This window comes from Girardinichthys multiradiatus, chromosome 14 (genome assembly GCF_021462225.1).
Source record: "Girardinichthys multiradiatus isolate DD_20200921_A chromosome 14, DD_fGirMul_XY1, whole genome shotgun sequence".
NCBI lineage: Eukaryota > Metazoa > Chordata > Actinopteri > Cyprinodontiformes > Goodeidae > Girardinichthys > Girardinichthys multiradiatus.
In genome coordinates, this window is record NC_061807.1 from 20,060,637 (window position 1) to 20,079,287 (window position 18,651).

At 41.9% G+C, this 18,651-nt stretch overlaps 1 protein-coding gene across 1 annotated transcript in view; it reads left to right on the forward strand.

Annotated features, from left to right (window-relative positions):
- Nucleotides 1-18,651, forward strand: part of pcxb (pyruvate carboxylase b) — a 424,891-nt gene that overhangs the window by 38,343 nt on the left and 367,897 nt on the right. The window contains exons 3-6 of the mRNA XM_047386393.1: nt 1,657-1,750; nt 2,157-2,247; nt 9,630-9,795; nt 10,282-10,427. Of these exons, the coding sequence (XP_047242349.1) occupies nt 1,657-1,750; nt 2,157-2,247; nt 9,630-9,795; nt 10,282-10,427 (497 nt within the window). The remainder of the gene's footprint in view (nt 1-1,656; nt 1,751-2,156; nt 2,248-9,629; nt 9,796-10,281; nt 10,428-18,651) is intronic.

Here is an 18,651-nt window from a genome sequence, read left to right on the forward strand (position 1 = left end):
ATTAGTACAAACGTCAGTATGTTTTATTGGGATTTTATGATGGACCATCATGAAGTAGTGCATAATTGTGAAGTGGATGGAAATGAATCCTTGCTGTTTTTAAAAGTGTCGTTTCTTTTTTTACTCTGATGCACCTTTTTAATAAAATCCACTGAAATCAGTTGTCTTCAGAAGTCACCTGTACTTGGTCAACAGAGTTGTGTGGTGTACTTTGTAGCACCACCTTTTCAATTTTCAAGTCTTGCCACAGGTTCTCATTTGGGCTCAAGTTTGGACTTTGACTAGGCCATTCCAACACATGAAATGCTTTCATTTTAACCGTTCCACTGCAGCTCTGGCTGTATGTTTGGGGTGGTCTTCCAGCTGGAAGGTGAACATCCCCATGCTGCCACCACCATGCTTTACTGTGGAAATTGTGTATTCAGGCTGATGTGCAGTGTTGGTTTTAGTCACTCGTAGTATTTTAAATGTCATGCAAGTTAAATTGTGGCCTCACCTGTACAGAACACCATCTTTCCCTGGTTTGCTGTGTGCCTGATGGCGCGTCACAAACTGCAAACCGAAGTTCCAATAACTTTCTTCCATAAAGGCCCAACTGTTTCAATGCTCAACTAGTGCATGGTTCACAAGGGAAAGAATGAGATTCCGGATACGAGTGGTTGAGATGACCTTCCTCCGTAGGGTGGTCAGGTTTCACCTTAGAGAATAGGGTAGGGAGCTCTGAGGGAAGTTTCTCCTCAACACTGGAAGGGAGTCAGTTATGGCGAGTTGGGAATCTGATCAGGTTGCCTTCTGGACACCTCCCTTGGTAAGTTTTCTATAAGTTTCTACGCAGGGCGGACCATATATCCTTTCTGGATTGGTAGCTCCTTTGGATTCCCCCAAAATGATCAGGAGAATGTTGCTGAGAAGGATGTCTGGGTTTCCTTCCTGGACCAGTCACCTTCACAACCCCATCTCAGAACAGTGGAGGACAATGAATGAATAGATGGACGACTCTGAGCTGTGGACCAATGCAGCTCCTCCAGAGTTACCATGGGCCTTTTTAGCTGCTGCTCTGATTAGTGCTCTTTGCCTGGTTTGTCATGTAGGTGGACCTCCATGACTTGGTAGGCTTCCATTTGCTCTCAGATGACTGATCAGTGCTCTGAGGTTCAAAGCTTATAACATCATATTATAATCTAACCTAAACTTCTCCACAATGTTCTCCCAGAGCTGTTTGCTGTCTGCCTTGGTCTTCATGATGCTGTTTGTTCACTGATGTTCTCTAACAAACCCCTGAGGCTTTCACAGAGCAGCTGGATTTACACTGAGATTACATTACACAAAACTGGACTCTGTTTACTAATTGGGTGACTTCTGAGGGCCAATGGTTGTCCTATCAGAATAAAGTGGGCTAAATACAAATACCCACCATATTTTTCTGATCCATATTTCTAAAAATACTTGAATAAATGTAGATAATTTTCCTTCCACTAAACAGTTTTATACTACTTTGTGTTGGTTTATCAAATATAATATGTTAATTTTTGGGATTGGTTACAAAATAAAGGCAAACTTACAGGGTATAAATGATTAAAACCTCACTTATCATGATGCTCACAGTATAATAACGTCAGTTATTGTTCCTCCTCTTCATACCATCTATTTTTCCAGGTGAAATTGCTATCAGAGTGTTCAGAGCCTGCACTGAACTGGGGATTCGCACCGTGGCTGTTTACTCTGAACAAGACACTGGACAGATGCACAGGTAACAGCCTTCAGAGGTTTGAGTGAATAAATCATGATACACAGATGTCTTGTCTAAATGATGCAACCTCCAAGTAACAGCCGTAAAAGTAAAGTATCGACCCCATTTTTTTTAACTATTGGTGCTTTCATTGTTGGTTTTTGTGTGAAAATGTCAAGTCAAGTTGTTTGGCGGTTAAATGTTCAAATAATACTGTTACTTAATCCCAGTTGACAAGTTCCTAGCTCTATGTATGTCCTCCATTTTTATTCTGTTACAGAGAAGAAATCCTGATTTGACTCTAAATAAGAGGCTAAATTGATGGAAACCAACTAAATTGCAATGAGGTGCATGCCTCAGGTTTGTGTAGTGTTGCATTACTCCTCCATGTTAATGTTTTGTTTATTTTTCGGTGGTGTTTTTTCAGGCAGAAGGCAGACGAGGCTTACCTGATTGGAAAAGGCCTGCTGCCAGTTGCAGCGTACCTGCATATTCCAGACATCATCAAAGTTGCCAAGGTGAAACGTATTTACAAACGGAGATTGTATTATGATGTGTATACTCAAGCAGAACGTGGGTGGTCTTTGCAGGATCTTGAGGTCTTCTAGAAAATGTAAAAACTTTTGGAGTTGTCTTAAAATTTAAAATCTAAAATGAGACTGAACCTGCTTAAACAATTTTTTGACTTACAGTTTTGAAATGATTGGGATTCCATGTAGTGATCCAGATCTTGGTAGTGTGAAAAGTTGCTTTGTTTTGTTGCATCTGCAAGTTGAACTATTTACAGGTCCTTCTCAAAATATTAGCATATTGTGATAAAGTTCATTATTTTCCATAATGTCATGATGAAAATTTAACATTCATATATTTTAGATTCATTGCACACTAACTGAAATATTTCAGGTCTTTTATTGTCTTAATACGGATGATTTTGGCATACAGCTCATGAAAACCCAAAATTCCTATCTCACAAAATTAGCATATCATTAAAAGGGTCTCTAAACGAGCTATGAACCTAATCATCTGAATCAACGAGTTAACTCTAAACACCTGCAAAAGATTCCTGAGGCCTTTAAAACTCCCAGCCTGGTTCATTACTCAAAACCCCAATCATGGGTAAGACTGCCAACCTGACTGCTGTCCAGAAGGCCACTATTGACACCCTCAAGCAAGAGGGTAAGACACAGAAAGAAATTTCTGAACGAATAGGCTGTTCCCAGAGTGCTGTATCAAGGCACCTCAATGGGAAGTCTGTGGGAAGGAAAAAGTGTGGCAGAAAACGCTGCACAACGAGAAGAGGTGACCGGATCCTGAGGAAGATTGTGGAGAAGGGCCGATTCCAGACCTTGGGGGACCTGCGGAAGCAGTGGACTGAGTCTGGAGTAGAAACATCCAGAGCCACCGTGCACAGGCGTGTGCAGGAAATGGGCTACAGGTGCCGCATTCCCCAGGTCAAGCCACTTTTGAACCAGAAACAGCGGCAGAAGCGCCTGACCTGGGCTACAGAGAAGCAGCACTGGACTGTTGCTCAGTGGTCCACAGTATTTTTTTCGGATGAAAGCAAATTCTGCATGTCATTCGGAAATCAAGGTGCCAGAGTCTGGAGGAAGACTGGGGAGAAGGAAATGCCAAAATGCCAGAAGTCCAGTGTCAAGTACCCACAGTCAGTGATGGTCTGGGGTGCCGTGTCAGCTGCTGGTGTTGGTCCACTGTGTTTTATCAAGGGCAGGGTTAATGCAGCTAGCTATCAGGAGATTTTGGAGCACTTCATGCTTCCATCTGCTGAAAAGCTTTATGGAGATGAAGATTTCATTTTTCAGCACGACCTGGTACCTGCTCACAGTGCCAAAACCACTGGTAAATGGTTTACTGACCATGGTATCACTGTGCTCAATTGGCCTGCCAACTCTCCTGACCTGAACCCCATAGAGAATCTGTGGGATATTGTGAAGAGAACGTTGAGAGACTCAAGACCCAACACTCTGGATGAGCTAAAGGCTGCTATCGAAGCATCCTGGGCCTCCATAAGACCTCAGCAGTGCCACAGGCTGATTGCCTCCATGCCACGCCGCATTGAAGCAGTCATTTCTGCCAAAGGATTCCCGACCAAGTATTGAGTGCATAACTGTACATGATTATTTGAAGGTTGACGTTTTTTGTATTAAAAACACTTTTCTTTTATTGGTCGGATGAAATATGCTAATTTTGTGAGATAGGAATTTTGGGTTTTCATGAGCTGTATGCCAAAATCATCCGTATTAAGACAATAAAACACCTGAAATATTTCAGTTAGTGTGCAATGAATCTAAAATATATTAATGTTAAATTTTCATCATTACATTATAGAAAATAATGAACTTTATCACAATATGCTAATTTTTTGAGAAGGACCTGTATATTTAGGGATACACCAACATTTAAAAATGGCCCGATATCTGTTCTTGACCATAATATGTATCCTAATGGCTACAAGATAGTTATAAACATCAGCCATTAATTTCGGCCTAGTTTTACTTATGGCACCAACTAATATTGGCTCATACCAACGTTAAAGCAGATAGATCATGCATTCACTCTGCAATCATGCTCTGATTTACATAACCTTTATAAAAAGGCAACAAACTCGGATAATTCCGATAAATAATGCACAGATGTTTATACAGAAAACTCCAGTGTTTTCATCAAGTGAACATATGTAACACATTTGTGCATTTTAGTTAGGCTGTGGTGGTAAACCAGTCAGAGTTTGGGATGGTTTTATGGTCATTGTTCGGTGCAACAGCAAAAAGGTTTGGTATCTTTTTCCCTATTTTAAACCAAAACCCTTGTAGAAATAATCCACCGTTGTTAGTGAAGAGCTGAAAGTTTTTGGACAACAAGGCAATGTTTTTATGTTGGTACATTCAGTTTAAAAAGTAAAAAATAAAATAATACATTTTATTTTTAATGCACTTTTCTACAATTAAAACACAAGAATAAAACAACACTAGAGTAAAATAGAGATATTTAGCAGTTGAAAGCTTTCCTAAACAGGAATGTCTTAAGTCCAACTTTAAAAGAATCCAGACTCTGCTCTTCTCCCAGTTCTGGAGGGAGTCTATTCCAGAGCTGGGGTGCAGCTGAGCAAAAGGCTGTGTCCCCCATGGTTCTGAGCCTGGTAGAGGGGGACCTGGAGGAGCCGGCCGCTGGACGACCTGAGGTTGGAGGTTTGGAGTGGAATGAGTTCCAGTAGATAAGATGGACCATGGCTGCTGATCCATTGATGGGGGAGCAGGAGAATTTTAAATTGGATCTGGAATGGGACCGGGAGCCAGTGGAGGGAGTATAGGATGGATGTGATATGCTCATACTTGCATGAAGACTCTTGCAGCACTGTTTTGAATATAGTGTGATTTTTGAAGGAGATACCCATTAAAAGGTCTATTGCAGTATTCCAGTCTGGAGGAAACAAAGGCATGGATAAGTTATTCTGTGTCAGAAAAGAAGTGGACAGATTATAGAGATGTGGAGAAGGAGGTGGAACGAGGTCTTTGATAGATTCTTGATGTGGTCGTCAAAGGTGAGTTGTTGGTCAAACCTGCCTCATAGGTAATTACTGAGGGGGAGAGAGCAATGACCTGGCTGTCAAAGGAGAGCTTGGATATTAAGCAGTTGGTGATCTGGTGAGTTGTGCCAACAAGTAGTGCCTCGGTCTTACTACTGTATAGCTGAAGAAAGTTGCTGTTCATCCAGTCCTTAATCTCCTCAAGACAGGCAGCAACACGTGACAGGGCTATGGAGGGGTTGGGAGCAGTTCGGATATATAATTGTGTATCATCAGCGTAGCAGTGGAATGACAGATTGTGTCTGCTGATGACACAACCAAGTGGAAGCATGTAGATGACAAAAAGCAGGGGCCCCAAGACTGATCCTAGGGGAACACCACACGTATTGGGGAGGGGTCTGGACTTACATGATTCCAACAAAACATATTCGGTTCTGTCGGAGAGGTATGATTTGGAGATGGGAGGAAACAACGTTCTTGAGGACCTTGGACAAAAAAGCAAGTTTGGAAATTAACCTAAAGTTGACAAGGTCATCTGGATCCAGACTAGGCTTTTTGAGTACAGGGAGGATGACTGCTGCTTTCAGCACAGTTGGAAGTGATGCAGAATTAAGAGAGAGATTAACAATTTGGGTGATTGGAACTAACAGTCTAAATCATCGATTTCAACATAGCCGTTGGAATGGGATCTAAGATGCATGATGAAGCTTTCATTGCCAGTAGGGTTTCCTCAATGTGGTTGCATCGCACCTCAGTGAACAGAGCAGAGTCCCAGATGATGGTTCCAAGGCAGGGGGAGACACAGAAGAGGAAACCTGTTAAGGAGGAGTGGATCTTGCTAACTTTTACTCTGAAAAAGTTAATAAGACGGTTGCATTGCTCCTCAGTTGTTGTATTGGTACAAGGTAGCTTTGGCTTCAGCAAAGAGTTTATAGTTGAGAAAAGCTGTTTGGGGTATCCAACATTTTTATTAATAAGGCTGAAATAGAATAAGGAGCACACATCCTTCAGCAGTTTGGTGTAAGCCTCCTGATGATCATGGAAAGCAAGCTTGTGCACTGCAAGTCCACACTGGCTGTTTTCATCAGGTGCAGCTCCTTAGTGAAACAGGGTGCAGAGCGTTCAAAACTGACCTTATAGGGGCATGGAGGTCAAAAATAGCGTTCAGGGTGGAGATGTTATGGATCAAGAGTTCGTCTCACAGCAGGCAGCGAAGATGTGAAGGGCATCGATACCACCAGGTCAGAAACACCAAGATCATAGACTTGCAAGTTGTTAATGGAAGTTTGTTAGTAATGTCCAGGTCCCTAGTGTGTGTTGGTACCTTCATGAATTGCTGGAGACCAAGACAGTCCAGCAGACTCAAAGTCTTTGGCGAGAAGGCAAGAGGGGTTGTCAACATGAAAATTTGCATCGCCAACAATGACAATAGTTGACATGGAGCAGAATGAAGTGACTAAATGGTTCCTGAATGTTCACGAAACTGGAACTGAACAGTGTCCTACAGTATCTTTCTAGTAATACAAATTAGGCAAAATAAAAATGTTATTAATATCACTTGGTCAAAAAATGGATTAAACTTATACCAAAACAAACTTGGAAAAGAAAAAACATGCAAAATAAAGGCAGTATAGATCTGAATAAATCTTTCCAGTGCCAAAACCTGACACGTTGCTGAAGACTCATGTTGTGATGCCTTTCAAACACCAGGGGGCGCTTGTTAATGCTTCATGCCGTTTATTCGGTGTCTGGTGGTGCCTTGTGGCATATTTGAAGCCATTTATTAAACTAATATACCATAGAAGGCGCATCATTACATGGATATTGGGTTTGCCATATATGATTGAATGACTCAATGGAATGCCAAACCACCGTGTGTTGCTGCTGCATCACCGGAAACGTAAAACCAGTCAACAAACTTCTGGATAAAAACAAGCTGACATGTTTTCAAGAAACTTGCACATAGCGGTACCAGTTATTGTTGCAGTTTTTGGTGTGGAATGCTTTACATAGTTATGGAGACTCTTAATAAGAAGCAATGAAAACCTGTGGGAATGTCATCTGAGTGGCTATGTTTTTATATGTGAAACTCATTTTTGGATCTTGTCGAGGATGAAAACGAGAAATGTCTGAAATGTCACCTTTTCCAGTCTGCTCAGGGCCCATTTGGCTTTGTTTTTCAGTCGTTCCTTTGCACACCTGTGTCTTTTGTCGCAGTTCCTTTCTTTTATTTTCCTCCACACTCTTTTGTCTTTGTTCTTCTACCATGCCCCTCCTATTCAATCTCATTTTCCATCTTTTCTTTCTACTTTCATTTCCTGCTGCTTCCTATCGCCTTACTGATCGGATCTGCTCCTTGTTCTTCCCCTGTGCACTTTTTTTTTTCCTTCCAGCAGCAGCACTTGTTCTTAGTCGTTGTTCTGACCCGTCTCTTGTGCTGTTTTTTTGTGATTTTTTTTTTTCCCCACGTGGGCATTTGGTCGACCAGCCAAGCTGAGGGAGGCTTCACTGTCCAACCCATTTCTCACAATCAGCCTGCTTGTCCGGGAGCTCCGCCACCACATGCCAGCAAGATGTGTCTGTTTTCTTTCACGATGAATGTCGGCATATGTTTACCTGTTGTTCACACAGTCACTCCTTAATGTGTGACAAAAATACCAATGTCTGTCTAGTCTGGGTGCAGCTGAGAGCTTTGGAGCATCAGTTCTTCTGTGGATGTGTGTTTTCACCCTGGTGTGTGTGCTGTCAGCCAGTGTCTGAATCTTAATCTTCTCTACATTTTGTATGTGGGTCTTTGAACTTGCTCGTCTGTGTGTGGCAACGTGCCTCCCCCTGGCTTGGCACTGTTGGCCCCCGAACCACAGGACGGTCTAATTACAGCCCGCCTTGCGGAAAAAAGCAGGTGGCACACATGGCACCAGTGATGGCTTTATCCATCAGCCTGGACAATACTGTATCTGTCTCCGTACATATGCACGCTTTCACTGAGTAACTACTACTGATGGTTTTTGGTGATGGAGAGAATAAAACATCATTGATTCACAAACCTACCATCAGTGGTGCCTTAATTTCTTGCTGGGACAAATAGGTATGTTAAAATAGGCCAGGTTTCTTTTGTGATTCAACCTGCAGATATCCTGAGAAAATATGTCTAAAAATGATTTCATTTTTGGGGAGGCACTATTCAAACCAAGCTGGTCCTGTGTGAGTAAAGGGCCCCGGGGCCGGGAATCGAACCCGGTAGCCCTAGCATATGTGGTGCCTGCTCCACCACTGTGCCACACGGTGGTAATCGTCGAGCCACCAGAAATTAAAGAACATATCAGAAATGGTCATTGACATCTATCGGTCTGCAAAGGGTTAGAAAGGCGTTTCCTAGGCTATGGGACTCTGATTAACCACAGTGAGAGCCATTGCCCACATGCAGAGAAAACACGAACAGTGGTGAACCTTGCCAGAAGTGTCTGATATAAGAAATTACTCCCAGAGCACATCGATGGCTCATCCAGGAGGTCACAAAAGAACATCTGAACACTGCAGGCTTCAGTTGCCTTGGTAAAGCTCTGTGTTTATGATTCAACAATAAGAGACTGGCGAAAGATGAAGTCTATGGGAGAGTTCAAAGGCCAAAACCATCTATAACCTAAAAGAAAACATGTCTATGATCCCCAAGACATTTGGGAAAGTATTCTGTGGACTGATGAGACATCCTGCTGCATCTGGTCTAAAGCCAAAAGCATTTTAGTTAAAAATACCAAATGTCAAACATGTTTGGATGGTGGTGTGATTGTCTGAGACTGCTTTGCTGCTTCAGGACTTGGAGAACTTGCTACAATTGATGAATTCTTCTCTCAACCTGGAGGAGAATGTCTGGCAATCAGGATGTGACTTTAAGCTCAAGCACTTGGACTATGCAACAGGACAATTATCCAAAACACAAGTCCACCTCTGAACAGCTCAGCATAACCACAAGGGTTTTGAGTGGCCTAGTCAAAGACTGGGCTTAAATAGAATTGATGATTTGTGGTATGACATTTTAAAAACAGGGTGTTAATGCTGGAAAAACCCTCCAACATGGCAGAATGAAAACAATAATGCATAGAAGAGTGTGTCAGAATTCCTCCACAGCGATGAAAAAGACAACATTTGATGGTAGGTGTTGCTGCCAGGGTGGCACAACCAGTTGTAATAGTTAGGGGTTAATTAGTTTTTCATATATGGTCAGGTTGGTTTTGGATAGCTTTGTGTAAAGGGGCAGGGGGGCTTTTTGTCACAAGTAAGAGACTTTGAAACTTCATTTCGTCTGTCTCATGTATAATCCTCGAAAAGTAAATGAATGCACATTTCTTCCATCAGGACAACGGCGTGGATGCCATCCATCCTGGCTACGGCTTCCTCTCCGAGAGAGCAGACTTTGCTCAGGCCTGCTCAGATGCAGGAGTCAGGTTTGTTGGGCCGAGCCCAGAAACGGTCCGCAAGATGGGGGACAAAGTAGAGGCTCGCTCGCTGGCAATCGGCGCAGGTAAGGAGGAAATCAACTTTGCGGCACATTTTATAAAATAGGACCTTTTTAAAAAATCTTTTGCTTCATCTCTAGAACTGGTTTGAACAATTAAAACCTGATCTTCTGTATTCACAAATGTAAAAATAACTACATATGCATCTCTAAATATACATTTAAATCGTGGTTAATCTGGTTAATCATTAACTTTATGATTTTAAACCAATTACATGGATGAGTTTCTTATGATCTGATCCCTGCTAAGATCTTGAAAATGTATATTGCTGCTGGTAATTGACCAAATTTTAAATTCAAAGCATAAATGTTCTCATTAATGAAAGAGATGTAGTCCCCCCCCCCAAGTATTTGTTTGTTGCAAAATCATGCAACCATAACCAGAAGAGCTCCATTTGTTCTGACTGAGAAATAGTTCAGTAATTCAACCCGACGATAAGGACATCCTTTCTAACCTGGAAATTGGATGTCTGCTCCTCTTCTGCATGGTAGGTGTTCCTGTGGTCCCAGGAACAAATTCCCCCATCTCCTGTCTGCAGGAGGCGCAGGCGTTTGCCCAGACGTACGGCTTCCCCATCATCTTCAAAGCCGCCTATGGAGGAGGAGGTCGAGGCATGAGGGTGGTCAGGGAGTATGAGGTGAGCACCTTCAGGGGTCTATTTTCTTCTTACCCCAAATTTCTCCATTTTAAGGAAATTCTTATTAGACAATGGGATAGGTAAGTCTTGAAATGCAACTGTTTTTCCATAATCTTATTTTCTTTTATCAAACTTATCCAGCAATCAAATTTCATACTTTCCTGAAGCTCTTCCAGGCTGCGTATAAACCTTGTAATGACAAACTGGCGCACCTTCTTACTCATGACTGCAGGGCCATGATGTGTTGTGAAAGCTCTAACTGGCAGCTGGTTTTCAGTAGGAGGTTTGATAACCGTGTTGGTCTGGCTAGGGATTATGGGTGCTAGAAAGCTCTCTGAGGCACAAGATATTCTTATCAGCTTTCCCTGTGGTTGCTATAGCATGTCGGCCGAAAAGACGGCCTGGTAGCAGATGGTGAAAGAGTCAGAATTGCATGATTCCTTTTGGTCAGAGCTTCAGTCATTCTTCTGCTTTACCTCAGAGAATATGTTTAGCTGTTGTGATTGCTTTTCTCCTGGTTTCCAAGCAGCACAAACACATTGCAGAAGGTTACCTTCATGCTGGGAGGGTGTGAGCAGAAAGACCCAACAAGATGAACTCTTTAAAATATGAACAAAGTGGTCCCTCCAAGTGGAAAAAAGAAACGTCTTATGGATCAGTGTTGTTGAGATACGTGCTTAGGATTTATGTTGGGTTGGAATATAGAGAGTTTTAAGCTTATGAAATGCATTTTGGTTCTCTTCAGGTATTTCCTTCAGATACGATCCAAAGCGAAACGAGGCCTGGTGCTAGAACCATATCCTTACTTGATTTTCAAAGTGCCAGCTTGGAGCCATCTCATATCACTAAAAACATGTTTTTTAATTGTTTCCTCTTCAGTTTCTCCAATTTTTAATAAGTGTCGCAGGACATTGCAGCAGTTTTTTACCACAAATCCTGCATTTTTCCTTTCCTGCAGAAGAATGATCTTTAATATAAACATGTTATGCCTTTTACAATCATGGGGAAGACTGCTGCCTTGACAGTTGCCCAGCAGCCATTGACAATCCTCCACAAGTGTGGTAAGCCACAAAAGGTCACTGCTGAAGAAGCTGGTTGTTCAGGGTGCTGTATTCATGCATATTAATGGACAGTTGAGTGGAAGGAAAAAGTTTAATAGAAAAGCTGCTAAAGCAACAAGTATAACTGCAGCCTTGAGGATTGTGAGGTGTTAAATTTGATGATTCTGGCTTATAGCTGATGAAAACCCAAAGTTCACTTAAAATATTAAATGAGAACGGTGTAAACGAATAGGAAATAATGATGCAGAGATATGGACCTACTGAAAAAGTATGTCCGTGTACTGTACAATATAGGCAGTCAATACTCTGTTGGGATTTTGTGGCACTACTGGTGTCAGATCTTCCTTTTTGACAATATCATATAGATTCTCTTTGGGCATAAGGTCAGGTGAGTTTGTTGGCCAATGAATCACAGTAACACAATGGTCATTAAACCAGCTTTTGGTATATTTGGCAGTGTGGACAGGTGTCAGGTCCTGCTGGAAGATGAAATCTGCATCTCTATAAAACTTGTTGACAGAAGGAAGCATAAAGTGCTGGTAGATGGCTGCGTTGACTGTGGACTTCAGAAAACCCAGTGGACCGGCACCTTAAATCATCACTGACTGGAAGTTTCACACTGGACTTCAAGCAATGTGGGTTCTGTGCCTCTCCACCCTCCCTCGTATACAGATACTGTACATCTTTGTCTGGTGGCTCTTGAAGCATCAACTCCAGCTGCAGTCTGTGTCTTGTGAATGTCCCTATACTCTTGAGGGGACTTGGCTTCAGTCTTCAATGGTCTGTGCATCCTTTTCTACCCCACTTTGTCTTTCCATTCAACTTTCTATTAATATTGTTGGACACAAAAGTGACCAGCCAGCAATGGTGTTTTGTGGCATACCCTCCTTGTATAAAGTGTCAGTGACTGTCTGCTGGACAGCTTTAAAATCAGCCGTCTTCCCCATGATTAAGGCCATAAAATGGCCATGTCTGTATGAAAAGACCATTTTCTATGTCCTAAATGAATTTAAGGTTTTCATTAGCTGAAAGCCATCAGTTGAAAGGAAGAAAATGCATTTCTGAATCAAGTAAAAAAATGGGGTTAAAAGATCCAGCTGAAAGCATCTCTTTGCCCTGCAGTAACCAACACATACACTGTGTAGGATGATACCAAAGCCATGGGTTGCTGTCCCTCTAATCTGACGTGGAGTTAAACCTCTGTGTTTTCTGTGATCTGCGCCAAAATCAACAGACTAAAACTGTAAGATTACCAGGAGTTTTAGAAATGGTGACCACAGTGTCTAAACTGGTAATTAGTAAGCAACAACCTAATGAAGTCATTATTTCCTCTGGCTCAGCACATAGTTGTTGGTTCTTAAGCACTTTGGCAGTAGAAACAACTATTGCCAGGCAAATGCTGGTACTGTTTTGGCCCTGGAGTGGATCAGTGATTGATGTTCTGCTGTGCAGTGTTCTGTGGTTCCATTTAACATGTCAACATACTCAGGTTAGACCTTTAAACTGCTAAAATGTAAGGATTTTAGTTAACAGAAGCGGTGCATTTGGAAAAGCTTCAGAACCTCCATAAGATATTGGATGGTTCAGCTGGACTAATGGTGAAATAACACTAATAAATCATTAAAGGTGTTCTTTGTGTAATGTTTCTCTCCTAAATGTACCTGAAGCCAGTAGAATTGATCTTTTTACTTCAGTGTTGAGCTGATGATTATATCTTTGCTTCTCGTACCAGAGCTCTTGATTCTGTGGGGTGGAGCGTGTCTTTGCTGCTCTGCAGTATAAGCAGAGCTTTTCTAGGTTTACATCTGTAGGTCTTTTGGGGAACGTTTCTAGCGGCTTTCTAAAGGCTGAAATTGTATTTTGTTTTGTCACAATAATTTAAGCTCAGATTGGATTGATAGTGTCTTTGAATGATAATTTTCAATTCCAACCACAAATTCTAAATAGGATTTAAGTCTGGAGTTTGACTAGGCCATTCTAACAGGAGTATGCTTTGATCCAGTCCACTCCATTGTAGCTCTGGTCTTATCGTTGGGGACGTTGTCCTGCTGGAAGGTGAACCTCCGTCCCAGTCTTAAGTCTTTGCAGCCTCCAGTAGGTTTTTACTGTCCTGCATTTAGCTCCATCCTGCTTCCAACTCTGAACAGTTCCCCTGTCCCTGCTAAATTAAAAGCATCCCCACAGCATGATGCTGCCACCACCATGTTTCATCACAGGCTTAGTTTTTGCATGTTGGGTGTAACCACAGCACCACTGCCCACATGTCTGCAGTGTCCCTTGAATGGTTTGTGGAAAATTGCAAACGGGGTTACTTAATTCTGATTAATGCTCTCCATGAAGTTGTTCATTAAGCTGGACAGATCATGGCAGATCTCTTTCCACTGCCAGATGGCTTGAACAGTACTCTGAGATGTTCAAAGCTTGGGATGTTTTTTTTAATAACATAACCCTGCTTTAAACTTTATCTCTGCCGTGTTCCTTGGTCTTCTTGATGCCGTTTGTTGACCTTTGTTCTCTAACAAACCTCTGAGACTTGAAGAATAAGCTGGATTTGAACTGGGATCAAATTACAAACACATGGAGTTTATTCATTGAGTATCAAGGTAAAGGAGGTTGAATACATATGCACACCATACTTTTCAGACTTCTGTTAAAACATCATGATCTATTTAATTCCTCTCCACATTTAGGCACTATTTTGTGGTGGTCTATTGTATTATTATTGTAGCTGTAACGTGACGAACTGTAGAGGTTCTAGTGGGATGAGCACTTGGAAGATAAAGTTAAATATATTTTCAAATGTTAATGAACCATAAGAACTTTTAATATATTCTTCCAGAAAGTCTGTGGGCTTAACTTTCATATTAGGTGCGTCTCTCATCAGTAAACAGAGGATCCCTGAGAAATGCTTCACTGTTCTTGTTGCTGAGGGCAGGGTAATGTCTGAAACTGCAGGGCTTTATTAATCAACCTGTTGTTTAAAAAAAATGTCATTGTGGTTTCATTGTGTATCCTTGGAGCCTCTGAAGTCATGAACCGGTGCTAAGAGTGACCTTTCCTGAGTTGTTGCACAGTCTCTGATTAATTCGTTGTTGACATTTCTTCTCACCCGTTGAAGTCGCAGGGAGCCGAGCAGATATGATGTGGGGAAATTGTAAAGAGATTTCTCTGTTTTGTCGGGGCTCCAAGTAGCAATGTGTAGGGTGACTTTATATTCATTAAGGCCAGCTCGCAGTTCATTTGAATGACCAAACAGCCAAGTTGTTCAAAACCTATTATAGGACAAGATGTTTGTTTACTGATGAGCAGAGCAGCCAGGTTCCCACAGTGTAGTTTCTTGGTTGATGCGCTTTCTGAAAGAGGGGAAAATAGTGAGGCTGCATGCATCAAAGCGCCAGTGGCAAGAATGTGACAGACGGACTGGACCAATGTGAAAGAATTACAAATGGAGTTCTCCCAGTTTAGGTCTTTCAGAAGTCCTCTGGTGCAAAAATTGATTTGACAACTTTTCAAAGTCTGTTACCTTTATTTCGCTTTTCACAACACGTGTGATGCTGTTTTTGCACTTTAAAACATTTTTTTCTTCCACTCCATTCAATTCAGTGTGTTGTGAGCGTGCATGACAGGTTTTCATGGCATCTCCATGTCCTCTTATCGCCTACATGGTCTGAGTTGCTCCAGATATGACATTTAGCAAACCAACATGTACATGATGTATGTTTTAACGACCTTGATCTTCAAGCTGCCGTCAAACTCCTGTGGCATTACTGCAGGTTCAGGTTCACCTTATCTGGGTCTGTCACCATAGCAATGTCATTTATCCTGCTCTGTCACAGGAAAGGTTACCAGAGTGGAGATCAAATGTGTAAAGGCTCCACTTCTCACCCAGTTGATGCCCTGATCAGAAAAAGAAAGGAGACACCTTCACTATCCACACACCAGTGCCTGTCTCTAGGTTATAGGTTAGATTTGACTTGAGTTCAGAAACATTTAAAAGGGATATGTCCAAGCAGGCGTATGCAGAGGAAAACACTTGATTCATTATAGATTACAAACGAGAGTCCTATAACATTATGATAAATATCATAATTGTGAGCAAATTCATCCTGGTTATCAATATTATCCCCATTCTGTTCAAATTGATTAAATACGTGTTTTTACAATTGTAGGTTCGTTCACTAACAGTGAAGCCGACTGCATACAGCTAATCATACAAAACATTATGATGGTTATTATCATCAGTAGTGGTAAAACTGACACATTTGACAACTGCTCTTTAATAAATGAGGTGATGGAGGAACTTCAGTCTGCAGACAAACTGCACCCAGCTTCCAGGCTCGATTTTACCAGCATAAAGAAAATACTGTAGGGTATTTCATGGTCTTTAAAAACAGATTTCTGCATGTACTGAAAACCCAGAAACCTTCATAAAGTCTTCCTTGTGCAGTGATCAAGCCATAAAAGCGACATTAAACATTTATTTACGAATATCCCTGTTTTACTGTTAATTTGAGACAGCTGTTCAAAGGTTGGATTTTTTTTATGTTTCTCATCTATGATATAATTTCATGTTGAAAACAATATATTGGGGTGATGGGTGGTTCACCCACACCATGTGCCAAGGCATATAGTTCTCGACACAGTTGTCGTGAGTTCGATTCCCAGACTCGGGCCATTTGCTTGCTTCTTTTCCATAAATAGGTAAGAGGTGTGACAAGATCTCATAGCTTAAGATTTGTCTTCAAACTTAAGTCTGACAGCATAATTACTGTGAACATTAGACTTCATCTGGGCAAGTGCAAGCTATTATGGGAACCAGAAATTGGGCTGATCCAGTATCGACATTGGATCCAATCCTGGGGTTCTGAGAAAGGATATTGAGCTGGGGCCGACCCATCTGCTGACCCAGACACCGAAGGCTTGCCTCTTATTTTGGCAGATTTTTCTTCTGGACATTTCAGCTTTCAGCCAAAACAAATTGTCATCCGCTTGAATAAATGGCACCTGGTAATGTCACAAATTCACATATAACCTAATGTTTCAAAGCCGGCTTTCCTGGTTCACTTTGGATCATTGTTCTGCTGCATAACCCGAGTGTGCTTAAGGTCACAAACCACTGTAGAGGTTGTCCAGGTAATACAAGCAACCCCAGACCATCTATCTTTTTCTAAAATTCTTTTTCACACTAGATGTAACATGAAGCACACCTTCGGAAAAGTTGCACCTTTGTCTCGTCAGTCCAGAGTAGTCCTGAGGATCATCAAGGTGATTTTGGCAAATGCGAGATGCTTGTTTCTGTGCTTTAGTCAGCTGTGGTTTTGGAGTTGGGAAAACTCTCCCATGAAAGCCATTTTTGTACATCAATAACCCTGAACACTGACCTTAACTGAGCCAAGTGAGACCTGCAGAGCTCTACAGGTCCTTCTCAAAAAATTAGCATATTGTGATAAAGTTCATTATTTTCCATAATGTCATGATGAAAATTTAACATTCATATATTTTAGATTCATTGCACACTAACTGAAATATTTCAGGTCTTTTATTGTCTTAATACGGATGATTGTGGCATACAGCTCATGAAAACCCAAAATTCCTATCTCACAAAATTAGCATATTTCATCCGACCAATAAAAGAAAAGTGTTTTTTATACAAAAAACGTCAACCTTCAAATAATTATGTACAGTTATGCACTCAATACTTGGTCGGGAATCCTTTTGCAGAAATGACTGCTTCAATGCGGCGTGGCATGGAGGCAATCAGCCTGTGGCACTGCTGAGGTCTTATGGAGGCCCAGGATGCTTCGATAGCGGCCTTTAGCTCATCCAGAGTGTTGGGTCTTGAGTCTCTCAACGTTCTCTTCACAATATCCCACAGATTCTCTATGGGGTTCAGGTCAGGAGAGTTGGCAGGCCAATTGAGCACAGTGATACCATGGTCAGTAAACCATTTACCAGTGGTTTTGGCACTGTGAGCAGGTGCCAGGTCGTGCTGAAAAATGAAATTTTCATCTCCATAAAGCTTTTCAGCAGATGGAAGCATGAAGTGCTCCAAAATCTCCTGATAGCTAGCTGCATTAACCCTGCCCTTGATAAAACACAGTGGACCAACACCAGCAGCTGACACGGCACCCCAGACCATCACTGACTGTGGGTACTTGACACTGGACTTCTGGCATTTTGGCATTTCCTTCTCCCCAGTCTTCCTCCAGACTCTGGCACCTTGATTTCCGAATGACATGCAGAATTTGCTTTCATCCGGAAAAAGTACTTTGGACCACTGAGCAACAGTCCAGTGCTGCTTCTCTGTAGCCCAGGTCAGGCGCTTCTGCCGCTGTTTCTGGTTCAAAAGTGGCTTGACCTGGGGAATGTGGCACCTGTAGCCCATTTCCTGCACACACCTGTGCACGGTGGCTCTGGATGTTTCTACTCCAGACTCAGTCCACTGCTTCCGCAGGTCCCCCAAGGTCTGGAATCGGCCCTTCTCCACAATCTTCCTCAGGGTCCGGTCACCTCTTCTCGTTGTGCAGCGTTTTCTGCCACACTTTTTCCTTCCCACAGACTTCCCACTGAGGTGCCTTGATACAGCACTCTGGGAACAGCCTATTCATTCAGAAATGTATTTCTGTGTCTTACCCTCTTGCTTGAGGGTGTCAATAGTGGCCTTCTGGACAGCAGTCAGGTCGGCAGTCTTACCCATGATTGGGGTTTTGAGTGATGAACCAGGCTGGGAGTTTTAAAGGCCTCAGGAATCTTTTGCAGGTGTTTAGAGTTAACTCGTTGATTCAGATGATTAGGTTCATAGCTCGTTTAGAGACCCTTTTAATGATATGCTAATTTTGTGAGATAGGAATTTTGGGTTTTCATGAGCTGTATGCCACAATCATCCGTATTAAGACAATAAAAGACCTGAAATATTTCAGTTAGTGTGCAATGAATCTAAAATATATGAATGTTACATTTTCATCATGACATTATGGAAAATAATGAACTTTATCACAATATGCTAATATTTTTAGAAGGACCTGTAGATGTTGTCATGGGTTCTTCTGTGACCTCCTGGGCGAGCCGTTGGTGCACTCCTGGAGTAATTTTGGTCAGCTGACAACTGGGAAGTTTCAGAACAGTTTTTTTCAGGTGATTTGTTCTGTTTGGCATGAAGTGAT